Source organism: Panthera uncia (genome assembly GCF_023721935.1).
Source record: "Panthera uncia isolate 11264 chromosome D3 unlocalized genomic scaffold, Puncia_PCG_1.0 HiC_scaffold_8, whole genome shotgun sequence".
Classification (NCBI taxonomy): Eukaryota; Metazoa; Chordata; class Mammalia; order Carnivora; family Felidae; genus Panthera; species Panthera uncia.
Genome location: NW_026057586.1, coordinates 47,011,522 through 47,030,853, shown reverse-complemented (window position 1 = coordinate 47,030,853; position 19,332 = coordinate 47,011,522). Strand labels below are relative to the sequence as shown.

The 19,332-nt window shown below is 40.9% G+C and overlaps 1 protein-coding gene across 7 annotated transcripts in view; it reads right to left on the bottom strand.

The window, feature by feature from the left end:
• Positions 1–19,332, bottom strand: part of OSBPL1A (oxysterol binding protein like 1A) — a 243,777-nt gene that overhangs the window by 24,893 nt on the left and 199,552 nt on the right. For all 7 annotated transcript variants that reach the window (XM_049619605.1, XM_049619606.1, XM_049619607.1 and 4 more), the window contains one exon: positions 14,035–14,110. In XM_049619605.1, coding sequence (XP_049475562.1) covers positions 14,035–14,110 — 76 coding nt within the window. The remainder of the gene's footprint in view (positions 1–14,034; positions 14,111–19,332) is intronic.

Here is a 19,332-nt window from a genome sequence, read left to right as displayed (position 1 = left end):
GTTAGAATTAACCTGATCCTGAAACCAGGCAAGGACCCTACAATGAATGTGCATCTGATGAGCACGGATGCAAAGTACCTCAAAGTATTAGCAGACCAAATTCAAAAGTACCTTAAAAGGATCATATACACCATGATCAAGTGTATACACTTGATCAAGTGGATACACTCTAAGGATACAGGATGGTTCCACACCACAAATCAATAAATGTGATCTACCACATTAACAAAATGAATGATTAAAATCATATGATCACCTCACTAGATGCAAAAAAATACATGTGACAAAATTCACCATCCTTCCATGATAAAACTCTTAACAAAGTGGGTAAAGTGGGAACATACCTCAACCTAATAAAGTCCATATATGACAAGCCCACAGCTAACATCACGCTTCCTGATTTCAAACAGTATCACAAAGCTATAGTAATTGACACAGTATGGTACTGGCACAAACCTGGCCACACAGGTAAATGGAACAAAGAGCCCAGAAATAAACCCACACATATCTGGTTAATTTCTGACAAAGGAGCCAAGAATATACAATGGGGGGAAAGGACAGTTTCCTCAATAGATGTTGCTAGGAAAACTGGACAGCCATATGCAAAAGAATGATGCTAGACCACTATCTTACACCATTCACAATAATCAACTCAATACAGATTAAAGATTTAAATGTAAGAACTGTAACCACATAACCCCTAGATGAAAACACAAGGGGTAAGATCGTCATAGGTCTTGTAATGATTTTTTTTTTTTTAATCTGACATCAAAAGCAAAAGTAACAGGCAAAAACAAACATCTGGGACCATATCAAACGGAAAACCTTCTGCACAGCAAAGAAAACCATCAACAAAATGAAAATAGCAACCTATAGGATGGGAGAAAATATTTGCAAATCACGTATCTGATAAGAGGGTAAGATCCAAGATACATATTTAAAAAACTCTTACAACTTAATAGAAACAAAAAAGATTAAAAAATGGGCACAGGAAAGGAGTAGATGTTTTTACAAAGATGACATCCAAATGGCCAATAGGTAAAGGTGCCCAATACCACTAATCATCAGGGAAATGCAAATCAAAACTACAATGAGATTATCACCTCCCACCTGTTAGGATGGCTTTTATATAAAAGAGATGAATGGCTGGCAATAATGTGGAGAAAAGGGAGCCCTTATATACCACTGGGGGGATGTAAAGTGGTACAGACACTGTGCAAAGCACAATGGACATTTCTTAAGAAATTAAAAACAGACCTGCCCTATGATTCAGCAGTTCTACTTCTGGATATTTACCCAAAGAAATGAAAAGACTTTTTTTTTTATGAAACTTATTGTCAAATTGGTTTCCATACAACACTCAGTGCTCATCCCAACAGGTGCCCTCCTCAATGCCCATCACCCACTTTCCCCTCCCCTCCACTACCCATCAACCCTCAGTTTGTTCTCAGTATTTAAGAGTCTCTTATGGTTTGCCTCCTTCCCTCTCTGTAACTTTTTTTCCCCCCTTCCCCTCCCCCCTGGTCTTCTGTTGAGTTTCTCAGGATCCACATATGAGTGAAAACATATGATATCTGTCTTTCTCTGCCTGACTTATTTCACTTAGCATAACACTCTCCAGTTCCAACCACGTTGCTACAAATGGCCAGATTTCATTTTTTCATTGCCTAGTAGTATTCCATTGTATATATAAACCACATCTTCTTTCATCAGTTGATGGACATTTAGGTTCTTTCCATAATTTCTATAGCTATCGTTGAAAGTGCTGCTATAAACATTGGGGTACAGTGCCCCTATGCATCAGCACTCCTGTATCCCTTGGGTAAATTCCTAGCAGTGCTATTGCTGGGTCATAGGGTAGATCTATTTTTAATTTTTTGAGGAACCTCCACACTGTTTTCCAGAGTGGCTGCACCAGTTTGCATTCCCATCAACAGTGCAAGAGGGTTTCCGTTTCTCCACATCCTCTCCAGCATCTATAGTCTCCTGATTTGTTCATTTTAGCCACTCTGACTGGTGTGAGGCGGTATCTCAGTGTGGTTTTGATTTGTATTTCCCTGATGAGGAGCAATGTTGAGCATCTTTTCATGTGCCTGTTGGCCATCTGGATGTCTTCTTTAGAGAAGTGTCTATTCATGTTTTCTGCCCATTTTTTCACTGGCTTATTTTGAAAACACTAACTTGAAAAAACATGTGCACCCCCATGTTCATTAGAGCATTATTTAGAATAGTCAGTATGGAAACAACCTAAGTGTCCATCAACAGATAAATGAATCAAGAAAATGTGATCATTGGGTCAAGAAAATGACATACACACCCAGGAGTATTATTCGGCCACACAAAAGAAGAAAATCCTGCCATTTGTGACAACACGGATGAAACTGGAGGGCCTTATGCTAAGTGAAATAAGCCGGACAGAGAAAGACAAGTATTCCATAGTATCACCTACATGTGGAAACAATCAACAACAACACAATAAAGAACAAACTCATAAACATAGTAGGGAGGTGGTCACCAGAGGCTGCAGGTGGGGAATATGGGAGAGACTGTTAAAAGAGTACAAACTTTTAGTTGTAAGACGAGTAAGATAGAAAGATCTAACGTATAACATGGTGACTATGGTTGTTAACACTGTTTTCCATAAGTGAAATCTGCTAAGGGAGTAGAATTTAAATGTTCTCACACACAATGTAAGATGAGATGTGTGTATGTGAGGTGACTGATGTGTTAAATAACTCAAGGGGAATTTTTTCACAGTGCACAACATATGCAGTCATCTTATATATACTTTAAATGTCTTATAATGTTGTCAACTATATATCAAAAAACCCCATCCCTTCTACAGCCAATGTGCAGTATAGAATATACATTAGAAATAATTTTTCAAAATATCTTCTGAAAAAAATTAATTTACCATCTACTAGGTGCCAGGCACTATTTTAGGCACTGAGTTAAAAGACTTGGTAGGGCCAGTCCTGACCAAGGATGCCCTGCTCTCTTCCCTTACCTCTTACAGATCCTACCCATATTTGAAGGGTCAGCTCAAGTCTCTCCTTCTCAGCTGTTCTAGTTTTCATTGATTTCTCACCTCCTCCAACACCCGGCATACCAGAATCTATATCTCACAATTTAGCTCTTGGTCATGTATTGGATTGCATACTGTTATGTCAGCTCATCTCGCTAACTCTACAGTAATACGGTTCTTGAAGGGAGGGATAAAATCCTATACTCCACCTGTGTCCTCATCACCCCAGAGAGAGAAGGGTACACTGCAGGTGCCCCTACCCTCCATGCTCCTCTGCAGTCCCAATGCCTGTGGACTTTATGCCTACGCAGGCATTTATCACAATACGCTAGACTTTGCTGACCCTTCTACTGGAATACAAGCTTCTTGAAGTCAAACCCTCTTTTTTTTGTTTTAATTTTTTTTAACATTTTATTTATTTTTGAGACAGAGAGAGAGCATGAACGGGGGAGGGGCAGAGAGAGAGGGAGACACAGAATCAGAAGCAGGCTCCAGGCTCTGAGCCATCAGCCCAGAGCCCGACACGGGGCTGGAACTCATGGACCGCGAGATCGTGACCTGAGCTGAAGTCGGACGCTCAACCGACTGAGCCACCCAGGCGCCCCTCAAACCCTCTTTTTAATGATACACAATAGTTAATGTGGCAAAATGTTAGGTTACAAAGCCACATGTTTAAAGAGATGTTTTATAGACATAGCAACAAATACTAGGAGGTCATAGCACCAAAAAATTAACAGCTGTTGTCTCTAGGAGTTGGTAGTGCAGGTAATCTTGACGACCTTATTTATGCTTTTCTGTATTTTCTGTTTCCTAACATGAACATGTATTGCTCTTTTAATCAGGAGTAAAACAAGAGATTTATCTTAAAATCTAATACTTTGAAGCCTGGCCAAAGGAAGCTAACGACCTTGCACCACAGACACTGGATCACCTTAGAACACACGCATGGACATTACGCTAATCATAAAATGTACGAGAGAAAAACGAAGTCTAAGCATAAGGGAAAAAGAACAGCGACAGAACATGCTCAGGTTGGTCCAGGCCAAAGCTCCAGGGACAGTGAAGTGGCTAAGAGAGTCAGTTCTGAACAGAAAGCAGCATGGTAGCTAGCTGGGACAGGGGCCTGGGAGTTACTGTTTAATGGGTACAGAGTCAGTTCTGCAGGACGAAGAGGCTGGGTGGACGGTGGTGATGGCTGCACATGGTGAATGTACTGATGCCACCGAACTGCATGCTTACAAATCGTGAAGATGGTACAGTTTATGCTGTGAATTCTACCACAATTAGAAAAACAAAAAGGAATGGGGTCTGAGATTGAAGGCCCCTTGCTACCTAATACTTGCGTCACCACAAGTAAGTCCCTCACCTCTCCTCAGATGGGGATTTCATTGCATACGTCACAGGACTTGTAAAGATCAGGTTAATTCATCTGTGGCACTTGGAAAAGCACCATGCAGACATGAAGTGAGCAATAAATGTGAGCTATTTGCATTAAGAATGCATGCAAGAGCGCCAAGTCCTCCCAGATGCAGAGAGGCAAGAGAGCCTCAGAGATTGGGATACTTCGCCTGGTCGCCTGGGCTGTAGAAAAGCTATTGAGAAAGCAGCATGGCTTCCGCGCTCTGACTTTAAAGGGTGAGGGACTGAAGGAAAAGACCCCTGCTCCCCCTGGAGCCCCAACCAGGACGGGATAGCTGCAGTCCCCCTGGTAAGGTTCTCTCTGCTGGCCGGCTGGCTGCTCCATCCAGTCACCAAGACAGGAATTCACGGAGGGGATGACTTGAGTCATGTCCTTGACTAGTATGTGACCCACACCGTGCCGTTCTTCATCTCTACATTTCACTTCGTTGTGTACAACATCAGGATGAGATGTACTCATTACAGCAATGAAGAACTTTACCTCAAAGCTTGATTCTGGATTTTTTCCCCCAAAAAAGTACTAAAAGGACTACAAAATATTCCCTGAGGGAATAGGATATGTGCTAGAGGTGAGGGCATTTTAGCTTGTCCCTAATTACAGAGGATTGGATGAGAATCATGTCCTAGGGGCTTAATCTTTCATCTCTAAAGCAATGCTGGGTATGCTGTACCTCTTCACATATAGCCCCCACCCCCTGGGGAAAATATACAGGCAAGGACAGGACCATCCAGGGTCTACTAGCCACTGGCCTCTCACACTGGTTGGCTAGACTTTATAGGAGTTAGCGAGTCCGTGAAAGTGGGCGTAGTGTAAACTCTGAGACCACTGCACAAAGGACATGGTTTTATCATGAATTCAATGGGTAGATTATTTCCCATCATTTGAAAAGCTCCTAATCTAAATAAGCTTCTTTAAATCCAATGTTGTAATCTAGAATAATTTAAACTCTTTCTTACTTCTTTTAGTTAGCCCAGAACGTAAGCATTCAGAGAAATGAAAAGGCACACATCTGGGCCAAATAACAGAGAGGGAATACAAAGGAAAGAAAAGATCCCGGAGAACATATATACATAAATCCAGTCCACCATAACAACAGCCTCACCCTCTCTGAGAATGAGAAGAGTAGGAGTATTTATACTCTTAAAATACAGCAATAGACTTAATTTTATTGCCTCTATTAGTGAAATTATTTTAAAATAATATTACAGTAATTTTTAATTGTTAAAATCTACAGTTCCCTATGTATGTAATGAAAAACTCAAGTGACAGAAACCCTATTTCATTCCGTTTTGGAATTTTACAGTGACCTCACTTTTACTTCCCATATAATAAAGTTTGGTATTAGACTCTCTAGATACCGTATACTAATTAGTACTGTGCAGATTCCAATAATAGGAAAAGAACGCACATTATGAGGGTCAAGTTTCAGGAAGAAACATGAACTAGGCTACTCTTATCACCGGGAGCATCAGTCGGCTGAAAAATTAAATATTTATGCCAGGCAGTTCCACCCTGTGACCCAGCTAAAAACACAGTTTAAATTTATCCATGCAAATTAATAGCAACCAATGATGAAATTGAAGAAACTCTTAATTGCAATTTCTCATCTGCTGACAAACTGAGAAGGGGAAAAAGAGAGAGAGAGAGAGAGAAGGCTGTTTGCTTCATCTTTTGAGCACTATATAAACAACCTGAAGGCAAGGCCAAGTTTGATCCCAGCTAAAATGGAAAATATTTTATAGCTGTAAACTCTAACACTGTAATACCCAATTGTGCAAATATTTAAGACCTGGGTTACAGAGAGAAACTCAACTTAGGTCTCTGGCTAAATTCGTCTGCTCGTTTGCCCAGGCAGCCAGCGTGCAGGCAGAGTCCTCACCCAGGAGTGGGACCCAAGCACTAAATGGGTTTCCAGGCTCCTCAGTGTTGGGCAAGTGCTAGAAGCAGCCTTGGTTCTGCTTGTTGGATGTCCCTTCTGCAAGATGAGGTTGGCACTGGCTCCTTCCTCACCACCCCCTCCCCCACCGCCCCATCTCCCACAGCTACCAAGGATGTAAACATTCATCCCGCTTACATTTCAGGGCTTTGGAGAGTCAAAGGTCTCTTTCACATCTTCAGCTACTCAGCCCCCTCCCTCCATAAGATGTCTACCATCTATCTACTAGTTTATCTTGTATGAGAGGTTCTTGCTATCCGAATACCATTGATTGTGCCCAAAGCAGCCGCACGAAGAACTCAAAAGACAGCCCTCCTGGGACCATCTGAATGAGCAGTTTAAAAAAGGCCTTCCGCCCTTATGCCTTCTGCTGTTGGTCACACCACTGTTCCTCAGCTCTCACAGACCTGCCCAAGGGGAACACAACAGGGGAATGAGTGGGAGATAACACACTTGGAAATGAAGGAACTGTGGAGCAGGAAAGGGGTATGTGCTTGTGTGTGAACTGAACCACACTGTGCTCAGCTTGGTGCAAACCAACGGTAAAAAAAAAAAAAAGAAAAACAGAAGACAAGCTACAAGGAAAAAGATGAACAAAAAGATATTCTTTTCCTATTCTTCCTGTCTAGTCGCGGAGTATTTTCAGAGTTGGGAGGCATTTAACCGAAGTTTGGACAACCACGACAGGAACGTGGAAGGACAACAGACGTACTGGCTGACGCCTGGATGGATCTCAGTCTTCACCCTGTATTCACTCAAGGTGCACAAAGACTGGCTAGTAGCTACGTGGGCAGGGCTGCTTTAAGGGAACCAATTTCCAGAGGCTCAGCCTCCATAGGCACTCTTACCTAACTATGGGAAGGTCTGAGCAGACACCTGCATTGGAGGTCATGCTTTCTCTTCTCCCACTTGCCCTCAACTACTCTTCTGTGATGGGGGTGGGGTGGGGGGGCACCTCACACCATCCCTCAATCACTGTACAGTATTCTTGCTCTGAAATGTAAAACTCGTTAGGGTACCAAACGAAGGGAGGTGTAGAAGTACAGTACTGGTATCAGTGAGGCCCCTTTAACTGAGGCGCCATAACCTGCATGAGGGCCCCATGATTTTCCCAGTTTCAGTTAAGGGAAAGACCTGACATCAGAAAAGGGCTCTTCTGGCCATTTCTCCCATACCAGGGTATTCTGATTTCAGAAGACTGGAAAGGAAGGTGGTAAAGATGCTAGGTTTTGTTTAACTACTTTGCTGTTTCTGTTCCCTGTCTCTCAAGTCAGTATTTATCATGTACCAGCTTTGGCAAAGCTCCAAATCTTACCTCAGTCTGTGTCAATCTTAGATTTAGAATTCAAGAATGGGACAGATGTCACAGTGACATATACTAACATGTTTATCTGAACCCCAAAATACCATCACTCCTGGCAGGACATCCAGTTGACCTGGGATGTGTCCAAGTATGGACCGGCTCTACGGCTGTGTGCAGGCACCCTGCATCAAGTGAATGAGCTAGATCTGTGGTTTTGAGGGAAAAACTGTAAAGCTCACGGTAAGATAAAAGCATTTTATCAAAAATTATTATACTGATACAGGTGTGTTTCAGCGAAAAATATTTCAATTTTCTCATCCCCGTCTCACTACTGCAATGTACATGTGAGTAAGAGGACAGAGCTACGTGTGCACCAAGAGTTGAGAGCCCTGGCAAAGCTTCTCTGGCTACATTTCCCAGAGACCAAGGCACCTATGACTCCAATGGAGGCTCAGAAGATCTTCTACGAGTTAGACTTCTCCAAATTTGTTCACAGTAACACTGAAGAAAGTCCTAATTGAGCTGTCAACTTATGGATCATAAAAAAAAAATTTTTTTCAATATATGAAGTTTATTGTCAAATTGGTTTCCATACAACACCCAGTGTTCATCCCAAAAGGTGACCTCCTCAATACCCATCACCCACCCTCCCCTCCCTCCCACCCCCCTCACCCTCAGTTTGTTCTGTTTTTAAGAGTCTCTTATGCTTTGGCTCTCTCCCACTCTAACCTCCTTTTTAAAAATGTTTTTGATAATACATTGTTATCTGAACTTGTGGCACACAGTTGGCAAAGGGTTGAAGAACTGAACGGTATTGCGAGATTCAAAAACCCCACCAAATCCCTACTCCCATCTGTCTACTAATATGAGCAAGGTTTTTAAATCCCAGAATCTATTAAAAAATTACCTGTTATTGAAAAGTCCATCACATTCTAGCAATAGATAGGTGACATTCTCAGATCTCTAAACCCAGCAGAAAAAATCCATTTTATGAACATTTCACCTTTTATGTTAATATTTTCATAAATTTTGTAATGCTTGTTATTTTGATCACTCACATATTAATACTTGTAAGAATAACAAGACACAAAGAAACTTAAAGTCTTAAGGTCACAGGATATACACTGATTTTTATTTTTATAAGTATTTTTGTGATAGCAAAGTGTGATAATCAGTAAAAGACCTTAAAAGATAAAAAGTGTAGGAAATATGGAGAAGAAGAATGAGTCAAAGGAGCAAATGGAACTGTAAACTCTTCAAGTCTTAAAGTAACAGCTTGCTCTTGTATTGAAATCTCTATGGTATTTGGTTCCACTGGACATCATTAACAATAATATCACATTTTCATTTTAAAAGGTCATATATATTTATAATATATCAGACCTTTCTCATTTCTGATAATAATCCAACACTAATATTCTATGACTCCAAGATATTTAGTGAACACAGGGTTGGCACCTGCAAAGCCCTGGGCACAGGTGCCTACTCAAATTCTGGGCCTCACCCCGGTGCTGGCCCTGGTTTTGAAAGTCACTAGGCATGAACACCCAGGACCTAACCTCTGGGTGAGTCCCGCTGAGAAACGCTGAAGGGATGAGAGAGAAGAGGAGAAAGAAAAACGGGAAGTGCAGGACAATGGGATTATGAGATCAGAGCCCTTCAACAAAAGGACAATGGGAGTAAGGAAATAAGGAAGAAAGGTTTCAAACCACTAACCAGTATCAGTATTAGTTCTGAGCTGGGAATCTGTTTTGTAAAAGCTTCAATTACAGGAGAGTTTTAGAGTTGAATATCAGTTATGTAAAGTATTCATTTCATGTAGTAATAATCCAACATTTAGTAACATAATCCTGTCCAAAACAGATTGGAAGGACAAAGGAAGATGTCGTTAGTTTTGGAAATCTAAGTCTCCATATTCTTTTTATTTTTTTAATATAATTTACTGTCAAGTTGACTAACATACAGTGTATACAGTGTGCTCTTGGTTTTGGGTTTTGTCGCTTACATACGACACCCAGTGCTCATCCTGACAAGTGCCCTCCTCAATGCCCATCACCCATTTTCCCCTCTTCCCCCACCCCCCTTCAGTTTGTTCTCTGTATTTCAGTCTCTTATGGTTTTCCTCCCTCCCTTTCTGTTCCTATTTTTTCCCCTTCCCTTCCCCCATGGTCTTCTGTTAAGTTTCTCAGGTTCCACATATGAATGAAAACATAGGATATCCGTCTTTCTCTGACTTATTTCACTTAACATAATATCCTCCAGTTCCATCCATACTCTTTTAGAAAGAAGCAAAGCAAAATGCATACATATGTGGAAATGGAAGGCAGGGTCAAAGTGAGCCGGCTGGAGACGGTGCTGCAGGGCACTGAGGTCCAGTATGGCCAATGTCAGGAGAAGATCTCGGACTTTCCTTCCTGATCAAGACAAATTATACCTAGACCACACCTGGCAGATAAGCATCCGTCATGAGTTCATAAAAGCCATGTATTTATGTTTTGGGTTTTTTTTTTTTTTTTCATTTTTTAGTAATCTCTATACCCAGTGTGGGGCTCAAACTCACACCCCAAGATCATGAGTCTCATGCTCTACCAACTGAGCCAGTGAGTTGCCCCAAAGCCATATATTTTGAACAATGATACTATACAAGAAAACCAAATAATCACAAGGGGCATAAATTTTTTAAAAAGTTGGGACTGGACCCCAGTTCAGTGTAGAATCGTGAGGTTTTCACCTGCAGGACACTCACACTCTCCACTCTGCTCTGGCATGCTCTCAAGTCAATGGAGACATCATAAAAAGCTATGGTTCCATACCAAATATCCTCCGCTACTTTTAAGGCTTATTATAGAGTTGAGAAACTGGGAATGTGGAGTTACCGGGAAGAGCTGGCTGAAAGAAATGTATATGGCTTTTGCAATGGAGATTTGCCCACATCGAAAGGAAGTGAAGTGTTTGAGTATTTTCTTAAGATTTTATTTTTTTAAAGTAATCTCTACACTCAACATCTATCATGAGTTCATAAAAGTCATGTACTTATTTTTTCTTTAAAGATTTTTATTTTTAAGTAATCTTTGTACCCAACATGGAGCTTGAGCTCATAACCCCGAGGTCAAGAGTTGCACGTTCCACTCACCCAACCAGCCAGGTGCCCCTTAAGTGTTTGTTCAGTGTAACAGAATCATAGAAATGTGGGGTGCGCCTGGGTGGCTCAGTCCATTAAGCATCCAACTCTTGATTTCGGCTCAGGTCATGATCTTATGGTTTGTGGGTTTAAGCCTAGTATTGGCTCTGCACCAACTGCTCTCTGCTCTGCACTGACAGTGAGGAGCCTGCTTGGGATTCTCTCTCCCCCACCTCTCTCTCTCTGCCCCTCTCTTGCTCACACGTGCTCTCAAAAATAAATAAACTTAAAAATCTGAAAAAGAAAAAAATAATCACAGAAACGCACTGCAGGATTTTTAAAAATGACTTTGTTTTGAACTTCAGTACAAAAACATTATGGATATTACATTTTCTAAGTTTTGAACTATTTTCTTTTGGAGGGTGGAAGGAGGCAGATTTTGGAGGGTCAATAACAAAAATTACTTTTAAAAACTTACTCTAATGATGATATTTGTTTCTCTCAAGATACACTGCACTTGGGGCGCCTGGGTAGCTCAGTCGGTTAGGTGTCCAACTCTTGATTTTGGCTCAGGTCATGATATCACGGTTTGTGGGATCGAACCCCACAATGGGCACCATGCTCCTAGCATGAAGCCTGCTTGGCATTCTCTCTCTCTCTCACCTGATCTCTCTGCTCCTACCCAGCTTGTATGTTCTCAAAATAAATAAATAAGCTGTTTAAAAAAGATTCACTGTACTTTATTTTTACGATATACTGTACTTTAAATCTCTATTGTTGGCCAACTGTTACACCTTTCGATTGTTTCTATCGTCTATGAGAGGGGATCCTATGACAGTGCTTACAAGATTTCCAAATGCTAGATAATTCCTTCAATCCACATTAGTAAATGTCCTTCTAAGAATGTTGGCCTCTTATAAATTTAGTAGAGAACGTTTATTTATACAAATAGTTCTGCCATAAAAAGTAAAAGTGAAAACATTCTTCTAGAGAAATAAGAGTTTATCTTTCAAAGTATGACAGGTATGATCCAACATAACATTATGTCCTATCTTTTAAAAGAATATTCTCCATTTAGACAGAACGGTTGCTTTAGACATAAACTAGACCTCTAGCCTAAACAAATTCATGACACCGTCACTAAATCTGATACTTGTGAGACAGAAGATGGTAGCAGACAGATTCAAGCAAGAGAACAGAAAACTGTATTTTCCATGGTGTCCCAAAATGCTCAACCACAGCTGAAGTTTGCATACAAATTCTGTTGACCACATAGTCTTTGACAGATGTGGTATTAATTCTACAGTGAGTGTTTCATTCATCAGAGATTATGTAATGCATTTAATAAGTTGGAATCAGCATTAATTTAACATAAATGGAAGTATCATTTATTGTAAGGATGAATATTCCTTTTGTGAAACTGGTTTAATTTTACTATTTTTCCTTTGAGAGAGAGAGGGACTGCATGTGTGCACACAAGCAGGGAAGGGGCAGAGAGAGAGAAAGAGAATCTCAAGCAGGCTCCACACCCAGTGAGCAGCCTGACACAGGGCTCCATACCAGGACCATGAGATCCTCATCTGAGCTGAAATCAAGAGTTGGACGCTTAACCAACTGAGCCACCGAAGGCGCCCCTGGTTTTAATTTTAAACACACAAATATACCTATTTGCATACTATGTTATGGTGGTAAATATGTTTACTAAGGGTTTGAAAAATATTGCCTCTGTAGAATACAAATATTAATTCTTTCCCTGAAAATTTCAGATCCAAAGACAGTAACATGTATAATTAATGTCTTAAGAAAATATACATTTGGTTTGTCCTGATGAGTCTTAATTAGAGGCAGGTGCTCTGATTCTTTAGTGTAATTAACTGCTGCTAATAATAAAATTGAGCATTATGCTAAACCAGGGACTTCTTAGACAATTTACAGAAATTATGTTATTTCTCTCTCAATACACCTCTAAGGTACAAATTATTCTAACTTTACCCAGTAGAAAACCCCTTCCAGGGGGTATAACAGGTCCCCCGGGGTCTCACAGATAGGAAGCAGAAAAGTTGGGATAAATCCCATTACCCGGCTGTAGACCTTAGTTGAGTTACTCTCCACATAGAATTGGAAAATATTTGTTTAAAATGACTATTTCTGGGATTAGCTCATTGTTCCCATTTGGAAAGTCTCAGATGAGGTAACCCCATGCAGAGAACACAGACATTAGAGAAATGCCGAAGTGGGCATGTCATGAGTTTCACGGATGGCAAGCAGCGGAAAGTGACTATACTTCTTGGTACAGGAAGTTCCCGGAGCATGTTCAATTGTCACATTACAAAAAGTAATGTCCAGGCAGATTTCTTTAGCAGCTCAGGACTCACATGTTTTACATTGTTCATCATTCTAGTTGGTCAAAGTTCCTGCTAGCAGAATGAAGAGAACTTTACTCAGAATTCTAGCCTAACTGATGTCTGGTTGGGGCTGTGGACCATTGTTTAAAAAAAATTTTTTTAGGTTTATTTATTTTTGAAAGACAGAGACACAGCACAAGCAGGAGTAGGGCAGAGAGAGAGGGGAACACAGAATCCGAAGCAGGCTCCAGGCTCTGAGCTGTCAGCACAGAGCTCGAAGTGGGGCTCGAACTCACGAACGGTGAGATCATGACCTGAGCCGAAGCCGGACACTCAACCGACTCAGCCACCCAGGCACCCCAATATGTGCACCATTGTTTTAAAAACAACCTAAGTCTTCATGGAATTTAGCAAATTTTGCCAGGTGCTGCCCTTCCCCCCAAATCAGATCTACCTACACAGCCAAGCAGAGACACATTCCAAATATCTAACATACCACACTTAAAATTCAAAGCTCAAAACAAGTAGCTCGTATGAAGAAGTGCACATGAAATTATATCCTACACTTTGGTGAGTCTGCTTTCTGAGAGAATTTCTGGGTACTTTTATGGGGAAACACAAATGTGGTGTGACAACAGGAAAAGAGCATTTTCTTTCCCTATTTTCTCAACAGTGAAAAGTCACACTGAAATCCTATTAAAATGGCACAAAGAGTGGTTCAAATTCTGTCAGGCAAACCTAAGACCTTTCCTAATTTCCGAATCTCAAGTTTCCGTAAACTTTGTTGTACATTACTTTTATGCCAACATTAAGATTCCCTCGCAAAGAATATGTAAGGAAACATGGCTGCTTAATGTTACATTAGAAATTGATAGTTAATTTACCATTCCAATACATTTTCTTAGGATGCTCCAGATACTGAAGTCATTTCTGGAAAACATAGGGGAGGGCAGGCTTGTTCTGAAAGAAGAAAAGAAAAATAAACATTTAATTTTAATGCCATTGTCACTAGGAGGGAAAAGCTATTGCCATTAATATGAACACCACAGGCATGCATGTATGGACACCTTAAAAATGTGTACAACAGGGTCTGCCAGAAGCTATACCCCAATCACTGCTATGCTGGCCCCTGAGAAGTGTCACAACAGACCCGCTGGCCCTGTGCCTTTGCTGTCATTCTGATCCTAGGATTCTAGCTCTCCCTGCTGGTGTCCAGCTTTCTGCACCACCTCACAGGTACACCTTCCTTTCATGTGCTGGCACAGCAGACTCTGTCGTTTGGTCCTAGACATACCTACCACTTCTGGATACTTCATACATGATTTTACTCTAGCTGCTGAATAATGTAAACAAAACGCCATCACAGGGCCTAAAGGTTTTTAAGAAACTAAATGGAAAAATGCAAATGAATTATAAAGCCGAAGTCAAATTTAGGCCTGGCTTCATATGTTAGCACCAAAGACACGGATGTGAACAAAATTTAGCCCCTCTGGTAAGACAGGAAACCCCTTGCAAATTAAGCTCTACAGAAGGAGCATTTTCAAAGCCTCTGCAGGGGTTTCAAGGTAGCCAGAAGGCTGGTGGATGTCAGTGGCAGAGTGGCCTGGGTAAGCCACATGTCAGGGCTCAGGCCTCCAGACCTGGCTGGTCAGAAGCTGACCCCCCTTCCAAAAATCACAGTGGCAGCACTACTGGGGGCAGCGGGCAGAGATGCCAGGCCAACTTCCTAAAACCGTTAATACATTTTTTCTCAGTTATCTTAGAATATGGCAAGGGATGCAGGTTTAGCAATTGCTGGTTAGAATATACCTACGTAACTGAAACATTAAACAAAATAGTAAACAAAACAATTTATCTTCTAAAGAACTTTTATTCTACAAGCTAATTTGAATTACAGAAGTTAACATAAAGTTTTAAAATGAATCATATTTTTAAATCCTCCATGGTAAAATTCTTCTGACTTCTTTTTCTTTTTTAGAAACACACACTGCTCATTTGGCAGATTTCTCATCTAACCAATCTGCTGGATAAGTAGCCACAGATGGTATTTAAATCACATTCTCCACCATCCAGGACCATGAATCTCTGTAACATGAACAATGGAACCTAGGGACAGAATCCCAGCCATCATCTACCATTTGCCCATTCACAGTGCAGTTTTAGAGATGTGTACAGTTGACCCCTGAACATTGGTTTGAGCTGCATGGGTCCACTTACATGTGGTTTTTTTTTTTTTTAATACAGTACAGTACCATAAATGTATTTTCTCTTATGATTTTCTAAAATCTCACTTTATTGTAACATATAGTATATAATACATATGACATACAAAATGAGTGTTAATTGGCTGTTTATGTTATTGGTAAGGCTTCCAGTCAACAGGCTATTAGTTGTTAAGTTTTTGAGGGATCAAAAATTATATATGGATTTTCGACTGCCCGGGAGGTGAACTGTTCAAGGGTCAACTATATAAACTAACGTTTCTATCTTTTGTCTGTGAAAAAGTCAGCCATAAATGGAACAGATGCTAGGAAGTTTCAGCCTGAAATACGCTTTGTGAAGACTGAATGAGGGGCTGTAATTCCTCCCAACCAATGCCTACACTGAGAGCACAGGTATGTATCACTATTCTGATTAAAAGCAAGAAAAGCAAGAAATACTCTGGAAACAAGACGATAAAAGACATCCAAAGGTTTTTTTTTTTTTTTTTTAATTTTTGATTTAGAAATTACAGGACTGCCAGCCAAGAATCCTACCTGAGAATATCCCACATTCATTTTTATGCACTTATCTCATTATGTTATTTTAGGAAAATGTAGTATTCATTCATTCATCAGGAGGCCAGATTATCTGCAACATTATCTATTCCAGAACCCAACCAGAAAGCAGAGCTAAAAGGGACTGTGAAAGGCAACAGGCCATCATAAAGTCCATGCTGTTTTCTTGTGTAAGACTGAAAAAGCAAACTCCCTTAGATCATACTGTGTGCAATAAGTTGATCAAAAACATCGAGAGAAACACTGGCCTCCAAGACAAGCACACAACGTGGAAGCTGTAGCACAGTAAAAGACCTCAGGGTTGTTGACCGTAATCTGAGTCAAGGGCATGATGCTCCTGCCAAAGAGGCAGGTGCAATCTCAGATTGCCAAAAGGAGAACAGCAGCTAGAACATTCCCAAAGGGCAACTCTGCAATGATCAGACCAGAGCCAGGATTCAGATCCATGTGCCACTTTTAAAGGGAACCTGAACACCTGAGTTCAGAAAGACTTACCAGAGGCTAAGCAAATGTGTCCTGGAAAACATTTCTTATAAGAAATGGATGAAAGAAATGTGCAGTCCAGAACAAACAAAAGAAACTGGAGGTCTGGGGAACAGTAGGCATGACAGAGGTCTTGGAGCAGTAGGGGACGGGGCCAGGAGCAACAGCATCCCCATAACCACACCCTGCCCCACTCAACAAGAGCACTCCCTACGCACCTTTGCTTGCTTCGGTATTCTCCACAGCACTGACCAACACACAACATACTACTGTAGGCTCTCAAGTATTAACCACTTCCCCCAAAATGGTGTAAGAGCTTCTGGAGAGCTCACGTTTCACCTACTGCTGTATCCCTGTTGCCCATGACAGTACCTAACACAAAGGAGGAGTTGAAGTATTTGATGAATCAACTTTAGAATGTATAAGGCCTTTTAGCATGCATTATCTCTTTCATAAACAATTTGGTTTATTCTGTGCTACTCAAGTGACTAGGACTAGGACCACTGGGAGAAGTTATAGGATCCTGATAGAAAGGTCTTATAATTCATTCCAAATACGAGAAACAAGAGATTCTTATTAGTAAAGGTTTCAAACAGAGGCTGAATGAGCCCTTTCTGTCATGGCCTGAAAGGCATTCCTGCACTGGGTGGGAAGCTGATCTAGAACAGGGATGCCACTCAACACCCAATAAAGAACATTATGGGCCCTCACACAAAGAACTACCCAGCCCCAAATGTTAATGATGCCAAAGCTGAGAAACCTCCCACAGAAATATGAAAGCTTCATATAGAAATTTAAATTTTGCAGTGGCTATATTAAAGAGAGCAAGATAAATTCATTTCAATAATATATTTTATTTGGGAATGATGTCAGCATCATGGTGCCATGAGTCATTCGTCTTCTCTCCCCTCTGATTTACCACTAATTGGACATACGTATCCTGGAAGAGAAAAAAAAAAAACCCACAGCGCCTCTGCACAGCATAGCAAGATGCCCGAGAAATCCGCCTGTGTACCCTAGAGGGGGTGGACTGGCCCGTGGAAGAGGCGGCAGACCTGGCAGCAGCCGACAGCAATGGCAGAGAAGGCAGCAGCTGGTCCTGTGGTGAGCCAGCACACAACCTTTCTGTCAGAGGAAGTGAAGTGGAGGGAGGGTTACGGCAGGGGGGGGGGGGGGGGGGGGGGTCTGCCTGCAAAGAGGTGAGCTGGAGGGACCAGGCCCACTGAGGAGAGACCCCTGAAGGAAAGCATCTGCTGTCTGCCCCATGAGGCAAGAGACTGACCCAAAAACCTCTGGAATCCCCTCCCACTTGAAGTTCCCTTGACCCAGCCATCGGTACACCCAAAGCGCCAAGTGCTAAGTACACACCTCCCTCCACTTTTTTTTCATGCTCCCCACCCTTAGCAGGAAGTCAGCTCTGGTAACAAAAACCAAAAGGTTGTGCTATAGCCCCATCTTCTGGAAAACAAAAGGATAACCCTTATTCAACCTGTTGAACTGTTAGAAGTAAAGCAAAGGAAACCTTGGCTAAATAAGAAAGGTGTTCACTACTTCAAATGTGGAGGCAGGGGCACTTCTTAACAAATACCGTGAAAAATCACATAATATAAAAATCTATAATGACCATTTTCCACCAATGGAACCCAAAGACATGAACACTGCAATCTAACTGATAATTTAAAATAGCAGTTATGACGAAATTCAATGAGCTACAAGAAAACCCCAAATGGCAATACAATGATCTCGGAAAAAAATTAACGAAAGAAGTGTTTTACCAGAGAGATTGAAATTCTAAAAAAAAGAAATAAACAGAAATTCCGTAACTGAAGGACTCAGTAAATGAGATGAAGAACGCACTGGGAACAGAGCAGATCTTATGGAAGAGACGATTAGCAAGCTTGAGGAGAGAAATACAGAAATGATTCAGGTGGAAGGAGAGAATGAAGAGTTTAAAAAGTGAAAGCACCCTATGAGAACTATCTGATGCCATTAAAATGCCAATAGAAGAATAACAGGTATGTTGGAAGGAGAAGAGAGGGAGAAGGGAACAGAGAACCTACTTAAAGAAATAAATAGCTGAGAACTTCCCAAACCTGAGGAAGCAACTGAATACGTAAATCCACAAAGCTAACAGAACACCTTATTACCTCAAGGCATAAAGACCTTCTCTAAGACACATTATATTACAACTGTCAAAGTCAATAATAATGAATGAATTTGAAAGGCATGGGGGTGGGGGATGGGGGAGATAGTAACCTACAAAGGTACTCCCAGTAGGCTATTAGCAGATTTCTCAGGGGAAACTCTATAGGCCATGAGAGAGTAGAATGACATATTCAAAAACTGCCAGCCAAGAATACTCCACCTGGCAAAGCTATCATTCAGATATGAAGGAGAAGTAAAGGCTTTCCCAAACAAACAAAAGCTAAAGGAGTTCACCACTAGACCTGCCTTAAGAAGAAATGTTGAAGGAGAGACACTTCAAACATAAACGAAAAGATGAAAGTACACAAAATTCAATCTGATTAACCAGGCAAGTAATAATACAGTAACTCTTTTTTTTTTTTTTTTGGAATACCATATTAAACTTAATTATAGCATACAAGAAAAGAGCATTAAGAGTAACTAAAGCTACTACAACTTGGTAACAAAATCATAGCATGCAAAGAGAGTAATTTGTAACAATAAAGGATAAAACTTTTGTAGATGAATGAAGATAGATTGCTATCAACAGAAAAAGGACTATTTTATCTATGAGATGTTTCATGCAAACCTCACGGTTACCACAAAGCAAAAATTTAAAGCAAAGACACAAAATGTAAGAAAGGGGGAGACTCAGCAAATTACCATGGAAAACCACCAATTTACAAAGGTAGACAGAAATAGAAAGAAAAAGAAACAAAGCAGAGACAAAATAACCAG